General features: G+C 37.4%; 1 protein-coding gene across 1 annotated transcript; it reads left to right on the plus strand.

Annotated features, from left to right (window-relative positions):
• The first annotated feature begins 433 nt into the window (after positions 1 to 433).
• LOC127230864 (tubulin polyglutamylase TTLL7-like) lies at positions 434 to 14,113 on the plus strand. Its single transcript, XM_051196158.1, has 2 exons — positions 434 to 622; positions 13,345 to 14,113. Exons 1-2 carry the CDS (start codon positions 486 to 488, stop codon positions 13,463 to 13,465), a joined length of 258 nt encoding a protein of 85 aa, XP_051052115.1. The 5' UTR covers positions 434 to 485; the 3' UTR covers positions 13,466 to 14,113.
• The last annotated feature ends 9,180 nt before the right edge of the window (positions 14,114 to 23,293 follow it).

Raw genomic sequence — 23,293 nt, forward strand, 5'->3', positions numbered from 1 at the left:
TAGAGCAGAGCAGCCATAAATTAAATCACAACGACATTATATCTCTTTGTGTCTGGTATTATGCTAAATATAGAATTTTTAAAAAAAAAAAAAACCCTAATTTCATAGAATACCTAAAATTTGAGAAATTAACCAAATACTTAAATGTGGAATCCTTTGTTTTTTGTTTTGTATTGTTGAGTTTTGTTTTAAAGCAGGAATGAACATTTTCTTAGCTATCCAGGTTGGTAGCACTAATGGCCTTAAAGACAAATCCTATAATAATTCTATTCATAAATAAATGATGATTAACTTCCTAATTTGCATTTATTATAAAATTTCATATTCATTACATACACAAGAGGCCATTTCTACCTTGTTCCCAAATTTGTTGCTAGCCAGATGATCTAGCTGGTTGCCATTCTTAACAGTGAACACCAGGAGGTCATGTCTGTTTCCATGCCGACAGGTCCTCTTGGGAGAGCATCTTCAGTAAGAGCCCGGACATGGTGACTCCTCTCCAGCTCCAGTGTTGCCAGCGCTTGGTGGAGCTTTGCAAGCAGTGCCTGCTTGTGGTTTACAAGTATACAACAGAAACGAGGGGGCCCATCTCAGGCATTGGCCCTGACTGGGGTAACTCCAGGTAAGCCTTACAATCGCAGTTCCCTGTGAGCTTTGTGTAGAGACATGGCACGCAACAGTCTGAAGTTGGGAGTCTCATAAATAGGGGATCATTAAAAAAAAAAAAAAAAAAAAAAACGAAAATAAACCCACTCTCTCATCTACAGAACAGCTTTTATTTGTATAGTCTTTGTCTTTAAAAAAAAAAAAACATAGCAGTAACCACAAACCTGAGGTGACAGATGTAATATGGTTGGAAATAAGCACATTTGATTTATATATTCTTGTTTTCAAATCCTGAGTAAGAGCAACCCCAAAACGTTGGGATAAAATTAACTATTGTTAGGCATTTCAGCATTCATCGCCGGTAACAATGTGGTTGAGAAGGTAGGTGCATTTGGTTTGATTTTATTACTCTGCACGACTCTACCCAGACATTGACACACCAATAAGCAGGAGATGAATTTTTTTTTTTTGTCAAGTTCTACCTCAAAATCGAGTTTCATGCATGTCCAGTTAAAACATGTAGTTTTCTAACACAAGGAAACACAGCAACGAGAAGCAACTGTTAAGCTGCAAAAGTTCAGAATAAAAAGTAGCCCGTTTTAGAATGTTCCAATACAATTACAGTTCCTATTAGCACTGAAGATGGATTAGTGATGGCAAACTGAACCCAGGGTTCTGCACAGGATAGGCGAGTTATCTATGCACTGAGCTACATTCCTAGCCTTTGCCACTTTAGTTTTATTACACGAAAGTTGTAGTCTTACTTAAAAAGCAGAAGAGAGTGAGTCTGAAAATGAAGTCATAGTACAAGAGAGTCAGAAAGAAGGTTAAAAAAATAAGAGAGAAAGGCAGCACTAGAAATACTAGAAATAGAGGCAGCAAAATCATGGCAGGGAGGGCGCTAGAGCCCACTTTCTACCACAGTGACTCCCATCCACAGAGTGGAGGAGTGGATCCCAGTATCTTTCTGTGAATGGACCAACACATATACTTGTCATAGATTTTTTTTTTTCTTTTGTGCACTCTTAGGATAGCTAATGTGTTAATGTGTTTTTAACTCTTTTGCAAATAGTAACTGATTAATCATAACAATTCCAGAGACATAGTTAACTTTATTTTAAATATGTGGAGATTGAAGTTACACTGCAGAGTTTAAATGGGGAATGCAACCCGCGTTAATGGTTTCATTTGATTTGGAAGAATGCTAGCCATGGTTTTGACATGACAGCCCAGAATGAAGAGTCTTTCTTTACCGAGAAACACACTGTGCCCAATGAAGAAAGCTTAGAATCCCCACATAGGAGGAATTTATCAGGGTTCCTTTGTGACATTCCTGAAATTGTGGCTCTTACAACTCAGTTTCAATTAATGGATCAGGTAGCTTTTGTGGGCAAGGCAAAGAGGATGGTTTCCTGCTTAGTCTGGAGGAAGATGTCACACCCCACAGCTGCTTCAGGTCTTTTATTTCCTCCTAATCTTTGTGGACAGGAGAGACATTCCTGTTCCTGAAATTTCAGATGTGGACTTCTGGGACATGCTCAGATGAGCCTGGTGTCTAAGCATGGTTATGTGTCAGTAAATGCACCGTCATTCCTGCACAAGTTCAGAACCTTACGATTTTAAAATCTATACTGGGGAAATGATGTAGATGACCCCAGTTAGTTTTCTAATACTGAATTACAAGATCAAACTCACCCTCTTCAAAGCAGAGTTGGGGCAACACAAAGTTTCTACTACCACTACCCAAAATAGCTTAGTTTCTTCCAAGAGGGCTGGCCTCAAGTGAACATGCACCTTCCCTACAGAAGGCTTGAGCCAGGCAAGCTTGTATCCTCCCTTTAATTCCATTAACCAGTTAGTGCGGTTCTGCCGGGGCCAGGACATTTACACTAGTGAAAGTTAGCTCTTCAGGGAAACCCAAGAAGTGGAGGGAAAGAAACATTTTTGTGCAATATAAACCTATTAAAACTCAGGTGAATGTCACACCAATTTAAGAACATCAGTTTTCTTATATGGAAATGAACCTATAACATTTTACTTTATAGAGTTTATCATTTTTAATGGATTGATTGCTTTTATTTATGAAGTACATCTGATAAAATATTCATGTGTGTATATTGCAGTTAAATAAGGATCAGGATAAACAAATAGGCCAAATAGATTTTTATTCAGGGAGAAATAACTTACAACCTAGACAGATGAACACCAGAAAGTTCCACTGGATGCTCTCCTGTCCGAGTCCTGCCAGCAAGAGAGTGTTCCCAGGCTCTTCCTCATACCTCCTTCCACAGGTCACTTCCACCCATGGCTCCACCCCAATGGGCGTGGTCAGTGCCACAGAAGGAGACAAAGTACATATCTCACTACGTGTGTGTGTGTGTGTGTGTGTGTGTAATTGCAAATACTAGTATACATGAATAAGAATATAGCATATGCATTCATGGGTTATGCTTGGATGCTTTTATGAGATGTGTCTTTGGATATTTTATTTAAAAACCAAAAGAGAGTCAGTTTGCATCACCCAGTTTTATAAACCCATGCATAATGTGTCCCAAGAAGTTTACATATTTTATTATAGGCACTGGTTTCTGATCTTGCAGAAATAACACATCAATAAAAAAAGACAGCACATATATGTCTCATGATAACTAAGCCATTAGAGTGGGTATAGAAACTGAGGTATTCATTTAACAAATGTAAACATCTCTATACATGCTTCAGGATATGAAAGTCTGCGACCAGCCTGATGCTCCACTGCACTAAGATTAGTTGCAAAGTGTGGATTCTCCCATTGCCTTTAGATGTTTGGGCTTTTATGGATTCATTACCAACCTATCTTGAGATTGGAAAAGAGATAACTTAAGTTATTTGTTATAAGACTATGAGGGATGGAGAAATGGTTCAGTGGTTAAGAGCACTCACTGGCTCCTCTTCCAGAGGTCCTGAGTTCAGTTCCCAGCAACCACATGGTGGCTCATGACCATCTGTAATGGGATCTGATCCGCTCTTCTGGTGTGCATGAAGATGGGTCATTCATACATAAAATAAATATTTTTTTTAAAAAAAGACTACTTATCTGCCTTTGAAACCAAAAACCAAACATAGCATTTTTAGCAAAGAAAAAAAAATGCTCAACATAAATGTAAAATATGAAGCTATATATTAGCAAACCGAAACAATTTTAGCTAAGGTAATCCCTCATCCAGCTTCTGCTTCTGGCATTGGTGATAGGTTCCACAATATAAAGAAGAAATGATTCAAGTTTTTGCTACCTAGTAGAATAGCAGACCATGTCAAAAGGTCCAGAGAGCGGGCTGGGGTATGGCTCACAGATAGGTGGGTGTGTGATGGGTGTGTCAGGCCCTGGGTTTGATCCCTGGTATTGTTTCATGTCTCAGGATAATTCACTTTGCCAAATTCAGTTATACTTGTGTGTGAGGAGTAAGGTTTTTCCGCCCGCCGCCGCTGGTCTTGTCCCGCCGCTGCATCAGCCCCAAATAACACACAGAGACTCTGTATTAGATATAATTCTGTTGCCCAGGTACTAGTTTCTTATCGGCTAGCTCTGTTTTAAGTATTAACCCATTTCTGCTGATCTATGTATTTCTCTTATATACATGCCAGCTGACATTCTGCTTTCTCCAGACTCTCCATTTTGACTCCTCCTTACTACTTCCTCTTTCTTCCTTGTCTCCTAGTCCCTCCTATCTTCCTTTCCTATTGGCCAACAGTGCTTTATTCATTAACCAGTATGAGAAATGTATTTACAGAGTGACATCTCCCATCACTTGTAATTAGAAAACTGTTCAGCCAGACAGAAATAGAAGAGAAATAAATGGGCCTCCTGAAATTGAAAAGTTTTTGTAAGGTGAAGGACACCGTAAATAAGGGTGAAAAAAGACAGCCTACAGAATGGGAAAATATCTTCACTACCCCACATCAGATGGAGGGCTGATCTCCAAAATCTATAAAGAAATCAATAAACTAGACATCAAAATACCCAAATAATCCAGTTTTTTTTTTTTAAATGGGGGCACAGATGTAAACAGAGAATTCTCAACAGAAGAACCTCAAATGACTGAAAGACATTTAAGGAATTTTCAACATCCTTAGTCATCAGGGATATGCAAATCAAAATGACTCTAAGATACCTTACACTTATACCTGTCAGAATGGATAAGACCAAAAACACTGATGACAGCCTATGTTGGTGAGGATGTGGAGAAAGGGGAACACTCCTCCACTGCTGGTGGGAGTACAGACTCATACAGCCACTTTTGGAAATCAGTATGGTAGTTTCTCAGAAAATTGGGAATCAATCCACCTCAGCACCCAGCATTAACACTCTTGGGCATATACCCAAAGGATGCTCACTCATACCACCAGAAAGAATTTCTGCAGTCCAAAACAACATAACTACAGAAGTGAAGTCTCATAATAAAGGTCTAAGTTCCAGACAAGATTGCCTGCTGTCCCTACTCTTGCTCAGCCTTGTACCTGAAGGGGCTAAGCATACCAATGATAAAGATAAGGAAAAGGCGTCAGGCTTGAAATGGAGAACTAAATGCTTATTATTAGTGAATTTAACTGTGTTCAAATGCACCTATAGATAAACAAAGCAACTTAAACCATCTTGATGAAATATGTCGATCAAAGAAAATAAATTACTATTTTCTATATTAACAACAGAGAACTACAACATGGGAATCCAAGCACCAGCATTAGTACCTTGAAATAAATTTTAATAATTAGGAATACATCTGGTAAGGATACATAAGAAATCACATCCAGGAAAATGTAAAAGTGGAAACATATACTTTAATATTTAGAATCATTATTATAATGGCATACACCCATAAATTCAATGTAATGTTACTATATTGTGCAACACATTTTTGTATTTACTTATTTTTAGTGACAGTAATGTTTGTTCCTAGCTTGTTCTAGCATTTAAAGTATAGAAAAACAAATGAAAAAAAATAGGTAAGACAGTTTTAAAATAGAAACACAACGTAGAATTTGCATACCATGTGTAGGAAAAAGTTTAGCCGAGATAAGGTAAGTTAAAATTATGTAAAGTTGGCAAACAGGTGAGTCAGTGGTACTACTACTAAGGAAGCCATAAGCCGGCTCGGCATGCCAAGAGATGTGATTTGTGACAAAAGGGGTCCACCTTCCTTGTAACAAATGAGGAGGGAGATTAGCCATACAATGGTGCTAGAGTTGGATTTCTAAGTACTCTAGAAAAGAAATCCAACTTTATCCATGAAAATTATGAGCTAAGTAGACAGTCATGATGGGTAAAACTGCACATTCCAGAGGATAATTTAGGAGAATATCTTCATGAATTTGAGATGTATAAATGACAATTTAAAAAGTAGCATCAAAAGTGTTAATCATAATTGAAAAGACAAATATATTTCTGTATTAAAATTAGGTATGCATATATATTTATATCAGAACAGCATATTAAAAATGAAAAATCTAAAATCTATAGCATAGAGGAAGATGTCTGCAGTTCATATAACATAAGAGAAAGTTCCGTTAGAAGTCATGGGTGCACAGGGCTGTAATCCCAACATGCAGGAAGAGGGGTAGGAGCAGAGACTCAGGAGTTCAAAGCCAGCATTAGCTACCACAGTATGTTCAAGCCAGCTAGAATTATTTACATGAGACACAACCCAGGACAAAAAGCAAAATACAAAGAAAAATAAAATGTTATACAAATTTTATGTGAACTCCTACAACTTCTAGGTGGCGGGGAGACAGACCACTTAGTGAAAACTTGGGGATGATAACTTGGAAAGGGGGGTAATAAACATTTGAAAATATATAGGAGCAATTTAATATTCAAGACTCTACAAAATAGTAGAACAAAGAATATTCATTGCTGGACACCAGGACCCACCAAGATCACCAAGAAATGAGAATTGTCTTCATGACAGGAAATAGCAAAAATGGGTGACAGTTTAGCATTTCATAGTGGACTCCACCATTTTCATAGCCACTGCCAATAATGCCCCAGCAGAAATGTATTCGTGAGAACACAAAGACTCTTACTTCAATGGTCATGGCATAATTAACTCTTAATACTTTAAGAAATCAGAAATGACCTAAATAGCCAATAGAAGAACACATTTTCTATAATATCACACAAAGGAGTAGCATTCAGTACTGGTAAGGGAAATGGTTTACTTGTAGATATGGGGACAGAGACTCAAATATAAAATGGAGCAGACTTATCCAGGTACAAATGAAATAGGCATTTTGTTTGAGTGTTCATGAAAATAAAGAGTAAGCAAAATAGTGTTCAAGGGAGATGGATTTGGATGGGAAATAAGGATGCAAATACCATAAAGTTCAATATGGGCTTAAGTTCATGGGGGAGAGGGACTGTAGTTCTAAGATCAGAGAGTCTACAGATGTTTACCCACTTAATGTGATGGTTTTATACAAGGAGTAGCTTCAAAATGTCAATTAAACTGACTGTCATGTTCAGTACTCTTTTCTGAGTATGTGTTATCCTTTATAAGTTTCAAGCACACAGCGCCATTAATGACCTGAAGCTACAACAATACGTATTTATCTGGGACAAAGTATGGTTTTACTGTTGGTGTTGATGTTCATGACATGTCAGCTATGAGCATCTGTGTATACTCTCATTGGCCCTTGGAGACAGGCAGGATGTAAATTGTTGGAATTCTTGAGAGCAGGGGAAACAGGTCCAAGAGGTCTCACATCAGTAGCATGTGACAAACGGGCTCCTTGCTTTCCAAATCAAAGTTGAAATGACAGGGTACCTCATAATGGATGGCTGCTGCCACATAGGGGCATACTGTATATGCATGCTGGCAGAGATGGAACACAGAGGGTGTGAAATGGTGTGGCTGCTGTGGAATAGAGTTCGACAACATCTCAGAAAGCTAAATATAAATGCACATATGACTCCAAAGTGACAACTCTGCCCAAAGGAACTGAAGCTCAGAAACATCTGTTTCACAGAAGCTCAGAGGTATGACAGGCTTGACTCTCTGCCATCAAGTGAGTGTGTAAGCAAAATGTATGGTCGCACAATGGAATATTAGCCATGAAACAAAGAAATCCAGTTCACGATACAAGATTGAAGGTGTTCATAAGAAGACACAAAAGGGCATTTGCGATCCCATCTGTAAGTGTAATAGACAACTTCATAGTTAGGAAGTAAAACTGAAGTTTCCTGGGTAGGAAAGGGGAAAACAGGGGGAAAATCCTTTTTGCTAATTGAAAAAAGAACTTTTGTTTTTCTTTTTTTTTTTTTTTTTTTTACACAATATAGCTAATCGTGTTTTCCATCTCTCCTAATTTGTCCCAGATCCTTCCAACATCCTACTCAACCAAATTTATATTTCTTTCTCTCTTTTTAAGAAACAAACAAAAACACAGGAACAAAAAGCCAAGGAATAAAAAAAAAAAAAAAAAAAAAAAAAAACCCACAAAAATGCAACCATCCCCGAAAAAGTGCCCAAAGCAAAGTAAAATGAAACAAAAAGTCAACAACAATATCACTGAGTTTATTTTGTGTTGGCCAACTACTCCTGGGCATGAGGCCTTCCCTGAAATGTGGTTAACACACCCAGTGAGACTCCCTTAGAGAAACTAACTTTACCATTGCCAGTGCACATCAGTGTGGATAGCTTCTTGGTTAGAGGTGGGAGTCCTTGTACTTGCTCCTCTTAGTACTGGGACCTCATCTGGCCTGGAGCTGCCCAGGCTTCATGCATGCTGCCAGTCTCTGAACTCGTCTGTGTGCCAGTCCTGTTGTGTCTGAAGACGCTGTTTCCTCAGAGTCATTCAGCAGTCACCTCAGGCTCTTCACAGTCTTTCTGCCTCCTCTTCTGCATAGCCTTGAGGGGAGAGGGTTGATGATGGAGAAAAGGCAGCATCTTCAACAAACAGTGCTGGTCAAACTGATGGCTGCTCATAGAAGAATGCAACTAGAATCCTACTTATCACCCACCCTGCACAAAGCTCACCTCCAAATGGATCAAGGGCCTCAGCATAATAAAGATACCCTAAACCTGGTAGAGGAGAAGTCAGAGATCAGACTTGAACTCATTGGCACAGGAAAGGACTTTCTGAACAGGACACTGATATCACAGGCACAAAGACTGACAGTTAATGCACAATTCCTTATGAAGCTGAAAAGCTTCTATATGGCAAAAGACACAGTCAGTTAGGCGAAGTGGCAGGCTGTGGAATGGGAAAAGATCTTTACCAATTGTAAATCAGAGGGTTAGTTTCTCAACTTACAAAGAACTAAAAAGGCAGAACACCAAGAAAACAAATAGCCTAGTTTTTAAAATGGAGTACAGAGCTAAGTAGCTAGTTCTCAAAAAAAAAAAAAAAAAAAAAAAAAAAAAAGAAAAGAAACACAAATGGATAAGAAACACTTAAAGAAATGTTCAGCATCCTTGGCAATGCAGGCAATGCAAATTAAAACTACTTTGAGATTTCATTTTAGCACAGTCAGAATGGCCACGGTCAATCTGTCAAGACTGGAGAGTGATGGGAACATGTTTCCATTGCTGGTGGGAGTGCTAGCTTGCATAGTCACTATGGAAACCAGTGTCATGGTTCCTTGAGAATCTGGGAATAGATGTACGTCAAGATTCAGCTATACCCAAAGGACTCAACATCCTACTACAGAGATACTTGAGCTATGGTCATTGCTGCTTCATTCATAATGGCCAGAATTTGGAAACAGCCTAGATGTCCATCCACTGATGAATGGATCAGGAAACTATGGCACATTTGCACAGTGAAATACTATTCAGCTATTAAGAAAAATGAAATCATTAAATCCACAGGTAAACGGGTGGAGTTAAATAACAAAACAAAACAAACAAATAAAACAAACAAACAAAAAATCACCCGAAGTGAGACAACCTAGATCCCCAAAGACAATATTTTCTTTTTCTTTATATGTGGATATGTGGTTTTAAGTCTTTGATTAGCATTCTATCATACAAATAACCATGGTGGTTAGGTACCTGGTAAAGGACTAGGGAAGGAATGAGCATCTCCCAAAAAAGGTCTTTCATAAATGTTTGGCTTTACAGGTGCCAGGCAAGTGCGCTTATTGCTGAGTTCCCGAGCTCAAGCTGAGGAGGAGAAACTAGGAAAATTAATAGGTGTAGAGTTTCTTCTTGGGATCATGCCAGTGCTCTAGACTTGCAGGTGGTTGTGTAAGATCAATATACTTAACACACTGAATTTTATATCCAAGAATGATAAAAGTTATTTCTGTCATGAAATTCAAGACAGTAAGAAAAATCCTCCAAAAGCACAGGGCACATAGTGTATTGCATTGTATTTACCCTGCAGTCCTCAAACCAGGAATCTGGGTTTACCTGAGGGAGTTCAGGGTTCCTTGTCCTACTACAGAAAGATGCTGGAAGGAGAGTGTCACTTAATTGTTCAAGGAAAAGTCCCTATAAGTTTTAAATGATTAATGCTCTGGAGATCATCAGAGTTAGCAATAAGATAGCATATAAAATTCTATACCAATCTAGAATTTAAAAAGTGTCTTCTACATCTACATAGTGGGTATTTAGGGATGCACACACCTTGCCTAACAAATGAGGAGTGCGGCTATGGGTGTAAAATGAATGGTGATAGTCTGATACATTGCTCTTGGGTACAAGTTAGCTGTGAGTTATTTTGATACAGCAAAAATAAGCCAGAATAAAAGCTGTAAATGTCTTCCTATTTTGGTACTTATACAAAGTCTTCAGATATAGTCTATAAATTTACTTCCTTGAGACAGTCTTCCTGCCTTAAAAAAAATCAAATTGTATTACTTAACTCTGATGCAAAGAACAATTTAAAAGTAATCTTTGCTGTTCAGCTACTGGAGTCTCCCAGGAGATATTAGTAGAGACTTCAAGGCAAATAACTATTGCATTTCTCCGTAATGCCTTGCAAGATCCACAGTGTTTGCTTTAGGTAAGCAGGGCATTTTTCCAGTATAATTTCATATACTTTTTCAAGTTCATATCACACTTCTCCTTTTTTCAAGTCCAAAAGAACAGTTTCTTATTAAACTTCCACTATTAGAAAGTTAGGTTTGTGGCATGTATACCCATTGTATGTACTGGGTTATTTTATTCTTCATGTTCCTGAAGTGTACCATGACAATTGTCTGGACTTGTCACGACTGAAGAGTGTAGTCCTTGAAGAGCAGCAATGCTGTACATGGGCCCAGGCTCTAGACCTGTCAAGTCCCTTCATTGTATGACCAGGGAAGACATTTGGCTCTGTGTGCTTCATATAGTTTATTCATCTGTAAATTGTTGCTAACAATGCTATTTACTTAGATAATTATTAGAATAATATGTTAACAGTTATTAAAATTATCGCTGTGTTGGCCTATAAAACCCTATTTAAATTATTGTGGAATATAAATAAATTACCCAGCATCATGTACTTTGTGGTTTTATTTATTTTTTCCATGTGCAAAAACTTATTTTTGTGAGGCTGGAAATGGTATTCCAACACTCCCAAGGCTGAGGACAGGAGGGCCACAAGTTCCAGAGCTACTGAGAGACAATAGAAATATGTTTTTGTGCGTGCTATTAAAGTGTCAATAGTACTGATTTATTGGAAATTAAATTGAAGGATTATAAAGGTAGCTCAGTGGATAAAATGTTTGCCCCATAAGCATGAAAATCTGAATTCAGATCCCCAGAACCCACATAACAGCAAAAACTCAGCAGGCGTAATGGCCATGTATAATCCCAGAACCCAGGAGGTAGGGGAGTTCAGGACAAGCTAGCTATCTGAACTTGGTGAGCTACAGGTCCAGTGAAAGAGGCTGTCTCAGTAAATGAAGGGAAGAGGGGTGGAGAGAAACAACTGACATCAACTCAGGGCCTCTACACTCATGCCCGGGTGTAGTGTGCATGCATGAACACCACACACATATACATGTGTAAAGCTTCACAGAAGTTGCTGTTCACTGTGTCATTCCTGATGCACTTTCCACAGAACCTAGAATATCCCCTACTTCCCGTGGACTAGTGGGTTTTTGATCAAGCACCTTAGTATATTTGCTTCTTGCCTTACATAAGAAGGGACGCTTTCCCATGGCAAAGGTATCAGATCAATCATTAAGACTTCACCGGCACTTGAAATCATAATTAATCCATATAAATTACCCTAGTGATATTAAGAAAATAATTTATATAATCTGTGATGTGAGAAATCAGTTGTTTCATTATTCATCAACCATTCTGGAGTTTTGATTTAATTTAGTTTGTTGTGTATTATTTTACTGCTCTATTAACTTAATGATTGGTGCAATTATTTATAGTTTGTGATATTAGGTAACAGATTTAGTAGGTGTTATTATTCATGATAAAATAATGTTTATGGATATTATGGAAAATTCTATTTTAATTTGAATGCTGTTTGCAGGTTGATTATAATGAATTCTTTTCTTTCTCTAAGATTCACAAGAAACAACTGTAAATTTAATTTCCCATTCATATAGAAGTATCCTAATTCTCAGCATTGTTGCACATAGAACAGACAGCTAGCAGGTCTTACCCCTATCTTTGCTTCTTATATGTTCACTTATGATGCTGACTAGAGGGTTCCAGTGTCCAAGGAAGGACATGAATCAGCTGACACTCTCTTGTCACTTACTTCTCTAAGACCACAGCTGATTACTTCTATTGTCACTTCTGCCATTGGGAATCCATCATAGATGTCTTTGTCCTAACTTTACAATACATTGCTCGACTCGTTACTACGACAAAGGCTTATTTATATACTATGGTTAATTTCCATTTATATTTATGGATTTCCTTGGCCTTTCAACTCTAGACCTAAAGATTAGACCGGCCAATCTATCGAGAAGATATGGGTACCCAACTCATATGTAATTACCCATTTTCAAAGCTTGACATTGAAAACAAACAAACAAACAAGCAAGCAAACAAACAGAAGTCCCAGTTTCTTGGCAAATTGGTCTGAATTAGCACATAAATTTACTTGTTGTCTTCTTTTATTAATTCACATATTTATTATGTAAAAACTAATGTTTTGTTTATAGAATGCCAGCATTTTGACGAATAAATACACATGTTGTGGGAAACACACACAATCATGTACATATACTCTCTTGTCTTTCTAAAATCTATGGAAAATCATATATTTGGAAATATATTTGTCTTCATGGCTATATCAATCTGTAACCATAAACACTGGTCTAAGAATACATTTTCCAATTAAAAATGGTTTAGATTAACTAGTTAGAGTGAACCAATGAGACATTATAAAATTAGGATCCATAGTTTTAATCCTTAAAATAAATGCTATTATTAATGTGGGTTGCCAAATTCTCCATCAGTAAAAGGCTAAAGATTTGAGGTGCTAAAGTGTCTAATTCTTGTTTCGAATGTTAAAGAGATATTTGCCTGGCTCTACATGTTACCAACATGTGAAACAACAAACAGCCATGTGATGTCTGAATGGAATGATGATAGAATGTCATAGGATATTAATTTCATATGTTGCGAATGTATGTGTCCAACTTCCTGAAGTTTTAACCTTAAGATAAATTTTTTTAATGAATTTATTGTTGTGATAGTCACAGTTTCCGTTAAGATTGGTAAATAATTAGTCATATAATCCTTTCATGAATGGCATTGACTTTACAGTTTTTGCAGCAATCTAATTTTGTAAATATCTTTTTAGGTATTTGCTACCAGGAAGTGCCCAATTCCTCATGAGATCACCGCTGTACAACATGAAGTATAATTCACCTGGAATGACTCGCTCCAATGTTTTGTTTACATCCCGATATGGCCATTTGTGAGACTGAATGGAAGATTACCATGGGCTATGGATAATAGCAATTAACCCATTTTCTCCAGTTGAACCTTAAGGAAGTGACCCTTATGTGCTGTTTTATTGTATATATGTCATATAAGTGTGTAGAATACATACACACATGCACTCAAGTAACATAAATATATATATTTATTATGTGTAAGAAAAGTTAGCAGAAAACTGAATATAAGATTTAACCTTTCTGGAAATGTAATAAACCATGTTAAAGTTGTTTACACAAATATGCAAATGTGTAGAATTTGCTAGGTTTATACTTAATTACTTCCTACTAGAAATATTATTTTTGCTGCAGAGTGTATAAAGCAGAATTGATCTTGAAGATCCCATCACAGTGTTAAATTATTTTCTAGATAACACAGCTTTGACTTCAGAAAGCACTAATAGTATCTCATTAATTCTCTCACTCATTGTAGATATTTAACAGTGAAACACAAGAGACTTAGAGCCCTGGGGTTGGCTTGATGGTAGGATTAGGATAAAACGGCATTGTCGTTATTATAGCACATTGTAAAGTACTAGAAGATATCCTAGCCTGACTTTCCAACATTTTATTCCCCATGCAGAAATTTAACTACTTGATCTAGTGTATATTTTCAATAAAGATCAGATAAGATCATGGTGTGATCTAAAATGAGCGACAATCCAGTGGGGTCCAGAACAAAATGTAAACTTGCTTTAATTTGGATTTCCATGGGGAGTCACATAAAAAAAAAAAAACAAGGCGATGGTTACGATAGAGTCTTAGCTGTGTAACTCTGTGTCCCACTTTTCTTTGGAGAAAGTAAATCATTGATGGGTTTAAGTATCTCAATGTTGAGACCAGTTTAACTTTCAAAGTCTAATAATAGTAGTTTCTCACCTCAGAAAATATTGTAAAGACCCTCAAGAGGAGTCTACACTGATCACATGTCACTCACTATTCATTGGCTGATGTGCCTGCCCTGGATGGAGTCTTTTCTTTCTTCCATGTTCAATATGGCTTTGTCTTTCTGTCCAAAGGCATCGTGCATGTATTTCATAGCACCATACTCCCATGCTTGTAGTTTGAAAACCACTGTGTGTGCTTTCCATTTCCCAGACAATTACAGACAGCACAGTCATGGGTATTTTAACTCAGCAAGTGTAATATTTGCTCAAACTTCCCTCCGAGGGTTTTACTCACAGATGCTAAGTACTTGGAGAACTCAAGGTTGTTTACCACCATTTTATATCGCGAAGTCTATTTCCAGTAAATGAAGAAATGACTCCAAAACGGCAGTAGTGAGGAGAGCTCATCTGTTTCAAATTCACTCAGAGTTGGGTCAGTGGTAACCCAGAGATGTAAGGTGCATATGCATTTCATTTTTCAAACCACCTTTGGAGAGTATATTTTTTCCTGTAATGTTCACTTCATACACAGATTGCTGGCAGCCCCTTTACTTCTGTATGGCTACCTACCACACACATTCCATCAACGACTTTTTCCACGGAATTCTGTCTTGTGTTTTCAAAGGAGAACAAAGGAAGAAAATGAGAGTGTGATTTAGGAGGCCATACTGTGAATTCTTCAGTATGGTATATATTTCTTAAAATAAGACATGCAAATATTGAAACATTATAGAATTTTTATGGGAATAATCAACAGATCAATCAATTTTATGGTTTATTTGTACTTATTTTTGTTTTTGATTCATGATTTAAAAATCATGGAGAAATAAAAGAACATAAAAGTCATGGGGATATGTTCTAAAGTGATTGGTAAGTGATACCAACCCAGTTTGTTGGTCATTCACTTTATCTTAAATCACAGATGATTATTTAATTAGATAGAGTGTATGCTTTGGAACTTTTGCCTTATACAAGAATGAAATCTTTATTTAAAAACCAATGAAATTGGGACAATCCAACATTAGAAATTCTCACTCTGGAAACACACATTAAAAACCAAGAGTAAATTTAAATGCATAGAATCGCCAAGTATTTGGTGAACAAATATCATTTCCCCAGCTACTCAAGCAAGGCCTTATTTTAAACACTAGGATTTCATTGCCTATATTTTGCCATTTCAACTAGCTGGACACGATGAAGTTGTGCAGAGAGCCATGTGCTCATTACTTACATGCATTACCTGGTGTGCTGTGGATTGTGGTTGTCATAGCACCATCCCCTAATGAGCAGCTATAAGACATGATAATGAGCCATGCAGGTCTCGGGAGGCCACAGACAGGTATTAGAGGTATAAAATATTCCCTAGTTTTTGTTATCAATTTCTTATGTGTATGGTTAAAACATATCTGCATAAGAGATAATGTAAACCTCTCCTTCATAGTAAAGAAAGAAAACTTCAGAAACTACTTAATCTCATCAGTTTTTTTTTTTTTTAAAGAATGGATTTTGGTTTACTTACAAGGGTAGGGTGTAATTATAGACAGGCCATCCTAGTCATTTGGTTCATCCTAAGTTTGGAATGCTTCCCCCAAACTGTAAGATATGAATATTTTCCAAATTGTCCAAATAGTAACTTGCTTATTTTATGTCATTTAAAGTCACAATTTAGTTTTCACTTGAATAAGACACCCTTTTGTCTTACTCTGTCTCAATTCATTTTAATTTGCATGAATTTTATTTTGTTAGATTTAATTTATCTTTAATATGTGCACATAAATTTTTATATGACACCCAGTATTTAGCAACTCTACTGTCTCTAAGGATTTGCCTAAATGAGATCAAATCACCTAGAGTTTCCATGATTCCTCATCTCTAGAGTTAAAACAAACCCAACCAAACCAAACCCTTTCTTTTTCCTAATATTTATGCACACACAGAAAATATATGGCTCCTAGACTTCCAGAAAATGATTCCATTCCATTTTCTCTTTAGCTTGGAAAATAGATTGAGTATAGGATTATGCTGATTTCACATGTTTGAATATAAATTTAATGGTTTCTTTAACATGTCAATGTCATTCTATGTAAACATTATCTTCAAATTTAAACATATTCAATATACACTATTCAACATACCAAAAAGATAGCTGAATACATGTCATTATTTAATCTCCTATAAAGCACTGATTCATTCTTAAATATATATATACATACATATATATATGTATATATATATATATTCTTTAAAAGATAGTAAATACCTCAAGAGAGAAAGGAAATCCCTTCCATTTCTATTTAGCAATGCTAATTTGCATTCAGAATCTCATGCACTTGGTTATGAGGATTCACCACCAACAAAAAGTGTAGCTGTACAATTGTGTTACTGTGGGTTGGTGATTTGGAGGCATTTGCTCTTCTCTTTAAATTGAGAGGGTCAAGTATAAAGGGCCATGTTGTCTACACATTGATTATTAGATATTTAATTATTTTCTGGCTAATGTTGGCTTGTAAATAAATGAAAACTATAAAAATATATTCATAAAGAAATCTTGATCCCTCACATTGCTTCCTCTCTCCTATTTTCATTCTTCTAATTCCCATTAAAGCTTTAGATATGCATGAACAAAGTAAAGGAAAAGAGAAATCTTGCCTTTTAACCATTGGTCTTCCTTGAATTCTTATAGTGGTGTGTTTTCTTTCCCAAGAAACAACAAAACTTCAATGAAATATTGGGTCAAGCTTGGTTTGCTGAGAACTTTAGGAACAAGGTTGAGGCCTGTACTCCTAAAACACATGAAGTCTCTGTTAAGTGTGAGACACACATTGACAGCTTAAAGGAAAAACTGACTTGTTGAAATAGCACACATTGAGATCACTGCTAGTTTTGAAGATCTGCCGTGAGGTGGTGTATGATGTATTGGAAAGAATGTACTCAGGTAAACATTGTGATGCTGAGGGTGTATCAGCTAGAAATGCATAATACTTCTACTTTACCACTACCTGTGAACTCGAAAGCTCTTGTCTTGACAAACACATCACTCAACAGACTAGCCAGTCTTAATCAGCAAGAAGGCTTGCCTGTGAAAAGGTCAGATGCTTATTCTGTTTCTATTGAAGGCTAACAGCCATTCTGGTCCTCAAGTTCATATAACAATGCCTGTACATGGCACAGCATCTGAATTTTAATGGACTTGCAGAGGAGTCTGGATTTGACAGTGAGAGAATTACATGAATGGTGGATCAAATTACCCCTGTGTGCTTTACTTCCTGTATATGAATACAAATGTTACAGAAGATGCACCTGAAATGTCAACAAAATGTGCAGTTGGCATTGCCATGGCATGCTCTAGCATGTGACACCTGTATGGAGAAATTACTTCAATTACTCAGATATGTTACTATAATAAAAATGTCAACACAAGAAAACTAAGATATGTCATCATTTGATTCATTTTTACACATGTACACTACACACACGCGCGCACACCCACACCCACACCCAACCCCCACACACACACACACTGATTTCAGTAGGAGCAAAGAGTAGCACCCAGTTAAGCAAAATGAATTAAGCTTTCACCTTAACGAACATATTTTCACAGTAATTTTTGCTGCTGTGCAGCACCCTTAAGAGAATAGTGCTATGTGCTATTAAGAATCAGCCCAAGAAAATAGAATTGTTGTTGACTTCTCCTCACTGAGTGGAAGACAAAGTGTTAAAGTTAGTGGCAACAGTTTAATATGATTATATATTATATTATCTCAGGAATGAATTTCATGTTTTAGAAGTACGTGTTAGCAATATTCAAAGTTTCGAAATGAATCACATTTTAGTCTTGTTGCTGTCCATCACAAGGTCTTTTTTATAACAAATTTCAGATCGTTTCCCTTTTTTTTTTTTTTTTTGATATGCTGAAGAAGGAATTGAAAGCCCCATGCATAATCATCAAGGAGCCTAGATTGACTTTTAGACCACGTGGGCTTTCTTTAAAAGGGAGGGGGCATGTTAAAGAAAGGGTCCAGTCACAGCCAGGGAGTGGGTAGTTTATCACAGATAGCCCTAAGCTTTGTAACTGACAAATGATATAAAAATGACTGTTTATGTGCATGTAGCATACTTGTATGTGTGTGTTTGTATGTGTGTACATGAATGTGTATACCTATGATCTGTGCGTTTGTGTGTACTATATATGTATGTGTGTGACTGTGTGTGTGTGTGTGTGTGTGTGTGTGTGTGTGTGTGTGTGTGAGCTTCCCCACACTCCTGTGGAGGCTGGAGAAGGTATCATCCTCCTTCCTTGTTCTGCATCTATTCCATGAGACACGCATGGTCTCTCAGTTACTCTTAGCTCATCATTTGTAGCTAGGATCCCTGGTCAGTCAGTCAAAGGGATCATCCTGTCTGCTCCCCAACAGTTGGGGCTAAAATAGGTTATCTACCAATTTTATCAAAGAAATAATCATAAATTATACACATGCAATTCGTATACATAATTCATTTTAATTAAAGGTCTGGAAATCTTTAATTGTAAAATAAAATATCCTGGAATAATTTATGGATTTAGAAATCATTTTCAAAAAAAAAAAAAAGAACAATCTTTGTTTTTAAGGAAGATAATAAATTTTAAACTAATTTTCTTTTGGAGAGTTGTCTTTTGTAGTTTTGTATTTGTTTTTTGAGACAGATATATAAATAGCTTTGGAGCCTGTCCGGGGAACTAGCTCTGTAGACCAGGCTGGCCTCGAACTCACAAAGATCTGCCTGCCTCTGCCTCTTGAATTTTGTTATTAAAGGCATGTGCCACCACCACCCTGCTGGAGAGAGTTTTTAATGATTATTTCCCATACGTGTACAGAGGGTGCCCATCACCATGGTGTGGCAAAAGTGGAGGAGAAAATAGTGAATGCAATGATTGCAAAAGGTGGTTGTGTTGCACTACTGTCTAGACCTACAATGACTGAGAGAGGACAGGGGTGTGGCTTGCTGGTGCAATGTAGGTTTCGCACCAGTCAGTCCCCGAGTGCAGTCCCACTGCTGCAAAAGCAGACAAAACCCACACAAGAGTCTTGAAAGATGAGACTAGAATCTGTGTTAGTTCTATACCAATGTCTCCATGGTAACATGCTGCGATGCATTTTTCAAGACTAGTCTTCAATTGAAAAGACCTTGGGAAAAAACAAGCTAAACCAGTCTACTTGATAGTAAGCAGACAAGACATGCAATGCTATATTATAATAAACTATTTGTCATATTTACAGGCATAGACAAGCAGACATGGTTTTGTCACTTGAGATTTGCTCATTTACTGAAGACCATTTAAAACTGATTTTCAAGAGAGGTGGCTTGAATCCAGCAAGCATGCCCTGAAATAAAATAAAGTTAATGCTATGCAAGAACCAGGAGAGACATTTGCAATGTAATTGCGATGTAAAAAGTCGTGTAAAATACTTCAAGAATCCTATCAGGATACCGTCAGAATGGCTAATAATAAGACGTTCAGCATCTATTGGGTCCTATGCGATGAGGGCTTTTGTCTTTAATGAGATTCTGACATTACTCGTTGGTAGTCAAGAACTTTGCATGCTATCTTGGTACATCTAGAAGCACTCGGCCATCTGAAATTATATTCTCAAACAAAAGGCCTGCTGCTGATGTAGGAAGATGGGATTTATCCAAAACTTGTCATATAATTTGTGAGAGACATATCTGTCATGTCAGATGTTTGCCTGTGCCTGCTTTCTTTAGAGAAACACAGTGCCATCTCCTCAGCCTTAGAAAGTTATATCACAGTTACTTTACACATTGAACTATAGCTGTTTAACAACATGACAAAGCTATTTTTGGATATGTTTATGGTATATAAACCGAAATGTAGTATCACAGTCTAAACTGAATAATTAATTATTTTAAAGTTTAATTTTAATTATGTGTGTATATGTGTGAGTGTATGTGCACATGAGAGCAGGTACCCACAGACACCAGAAGAGGGCTTCAGAGCCTCTGGAGCTGGAGTGGAGAGTGGTTCTGAGTTGTTGGGAACTGAATTCAGGGTCTCTGCAAGAGGAGAAGGTGGTTTTAACTGCTGAGTTGTCTCTCTGGCCCCCAAACTGAAGTATTTCATATATATACATATGGACGTTCTCATCAACTGAGGAGTATATATCTTGGCTTCTCTTAGAAAGGAGCACTCATCTCTTTTTAACTATCATATCATGCCTTCCATATTTGCGTCAATAGTAGAAACTCAGAAGATAAATGAATGAAACTGTCCTGAGAGCAAGAGTAAGTGAAGACACATCCTCTGTGAGGTAAATCAATTCTGCAATACAAAACTTTCAAGGGTAACCACAAAACATGCATTTAGTCAAGCTCTGTTGTATTATGGCTGTTCTGTTGCTTGTATGACAAAAAGATCCTCTAAAAGATCAAGGATAGAATTAATTTTGAAACCTGCAGCATTCTCTTAGCAGTAAAAATGTTAATCTGTGTGCTTATAATACATCCGGCTTAAGAGGAAAAGCATATGACACAGTATATCTGAAAAATTGAGAACACATTCTAAGAAAATACCATTTCAGCATATTACCTCATTTTCATTAAAATGATGAAAATGTGAATACAGAAAATCACTTAGTCCTCAGGCTAAAAATAGGTAGATCATCAAAACCTAATATCATTTTAGCTCAAATTGGTATTTTTTCAGTAAATGTTATACTCCATAATGTGAAAAGTACAAAGGAAAAATTCAAATTTGGGCAAGAAATAGGGCTTTAAAAAAAAAAATCAAACAAACAGCTAATTCTATTGTTTTGCCTTACAAAGCTGAAGCTATAGGCTTGCCATGAAATGATTATTGAAAAAAAGAAAAAAGAAAAGAATAAACAGGTCCTTCTGAAATGATCTTGAGTTCATCCAGTTAGCCTTAGGTTTTTCAGCCGTCTTACTTACATTCAATTTTCAAATTATATCATTTCTCAATTCCATTCCATTCACTTTTACCTTTTCTCCTGCGAAGCACGGCTATGTCAATTCTAAAATAAATAAATAAATAAATAAAAAACAATAAAAATGCAATACCAACTTTGCTCATTTCACTTGTCTTAACTAAAGCAGTGTGAGCTAACTGAGAACGGAAGTGGGAAAGTTCATCACGTGCTGGTTAGCTTAATCGTCATGGCAACACAACCGACCACTACCTGGAAGACATTGTAGTGTTTAGCATCTAATACAGCCACTGAAGATCAGAAGAACAAAGCAGCCAGCCACCAGAGAGTTCTCACCTCTACCAATGCTCAGACCAAAGGGGTGATCCACTGAACCTCAGATTGCATCTCCAGACTACACTGTTCTCCATCCAGCCTCAGAATCCTAGACTGCTCTCCAAGACTGCACTGAGCTCCTTATGTGCTCTCTACTTCTGGGATTAAAGGTGTGTGCCACCATCAGCCAGCTTCTATGGCTGTGTCTGGCTTTCCATTTTGATCTCCAGTGGCTTTATTAGATCATAAACAATATATCACCACCCAGTCTCTTGTGGGGACTGTCTACATTGGGTTGCCTATGGGTTTGCCCATGAAGAATTGTCTTAATTGATGTAGGAGGAGGCCATCGAACTGTGAGCAGCACCATTTTCTAGGGAGGGGTCCTGGCTGTGTTCAGAGCTGACAGACAAAGCTAAGCACATGCATGCATGCATTCGCTTCTCAGTTCCTGACTGAGCACAATGTGACCAGTTGCCTCAGATTTCCACCATCAACTCTCTTGTATCAATGGACTGTAACCAGAGCTAACACTGCAATGTGGACTAAAGTAAGCCCTTTCTTCCTCAAGTTGCTTCTAGTGGGGATATTTCATAGCAATGGAGATGAATCTAGAATAAGATAACTGCATTTCCACCTCATTATTATCTTTTAGTGCTGTTTTGTTTTCTTAGCAACTAAGTATACATGCAGTGTCCTCTTGCTTTGAGAATTAGGTAAAGAATTTAACCTGTTGAGGTACATTGGCTGCTCAAAATCACTTGTGTCCTGATAAGCCAGAAGTAACCGATTTTAAGAGCTGGCAGGTACTGGTGCAGATTTTCCCTCTTCTATCATGGGCGATATTTCCACAAGAGCCTGATGGTGACAAGAGGTAACCTAGGGGAGAAGACTTTATTTTAGCACATGGCTTTAGAAGAGACTAAGGTCTACTGTCAGTCCTTCTTGGCTTTAGCTTTGGCTGTAGAAGGAACTGACGTTTCCTTCATATCTTCCTCCTCCATCTTGGCAAAACAGGCTATGGAGGCTATGAGGGATGGAGTCTCAATGGAGGAAGTGAATCATCTCTGGGTTGACCTTTAGGTTTTATGGTGTAGCTCACTTCCTGTCCACTCTGTGCTTCCTGATTCCAACAGTGACAAGGGTGACACTCCGTGCTAATAGTAGCAAATCTTCTACAGCTGCAAAGAGACCAGGACATCCCCCACTTACAAGTGACCCAAGACTGTGGTTTAGCAGGTACATGGATATTCCAGGAGAGACAGGCTTAGCTGAACATGATTTGGGATATGTCTTAATTGGATGTGTCTTTTCTCCCAAGGAATCTTTTGATTTTGTTTTTGTAGCCTTGGCCATCATCATGCTGGGTAGTAGGTAGTAGGTAAAAGGTAGTATGCAGGGTCATTAAAAGATCATTCTGGGTGCTGGCCCTGAAGGACTTAAGGTACTGTGCATGAAAGAGTTGATTACTTCTCACGGAAGGAGTAAACCTACCTGGTCTCACTGTCTGACAGTTGGTTCTCTGTCAGCTCACTACTGCCCTCACAGAGCCCAGCATGGTTCTCTGACTACATAGCCAGAGCTGAGCAGATACCACTAAGATGCACTTGAACTTTTAAGAACCTTTCTTTACATAGTTATCCAGTCTCAGACCTTTTACTACAGTA

The sequence above is a fragment of the Phodopus roborovskii genome, unplaced genomic scaffold, assembly GCF_943737965.1.
Source record: "Phodopus roborovskii unplaced genomic scaffold, PHOROB, whole genome shotgun sequence".
NCBI classification, from domain to species: domain Eukaryota; kingdom Metazoa; phylum Chordata; class Mammalia; order Rodentia; family Cricetidae; genus Phodopus; species Phodopus roborovskii.

Bases quoted from the DNA above. Each gene is read 5' to 3' on its own strand.
- LOC127230864 (XM_051196158.1), top strand. From the start codon at position 486: ATGGTGACTCCTCTCCAGCTCCAGTGTTGCCAGCGCTTGGTGGAGCTT. The intron at 623-13,344 runs GTAAGCCTTACA...ATATCTTTTTAG, and splicing joins CCTGACTGGGGTAACTCCAG to GTATTTGCTACCAGGAAGTG.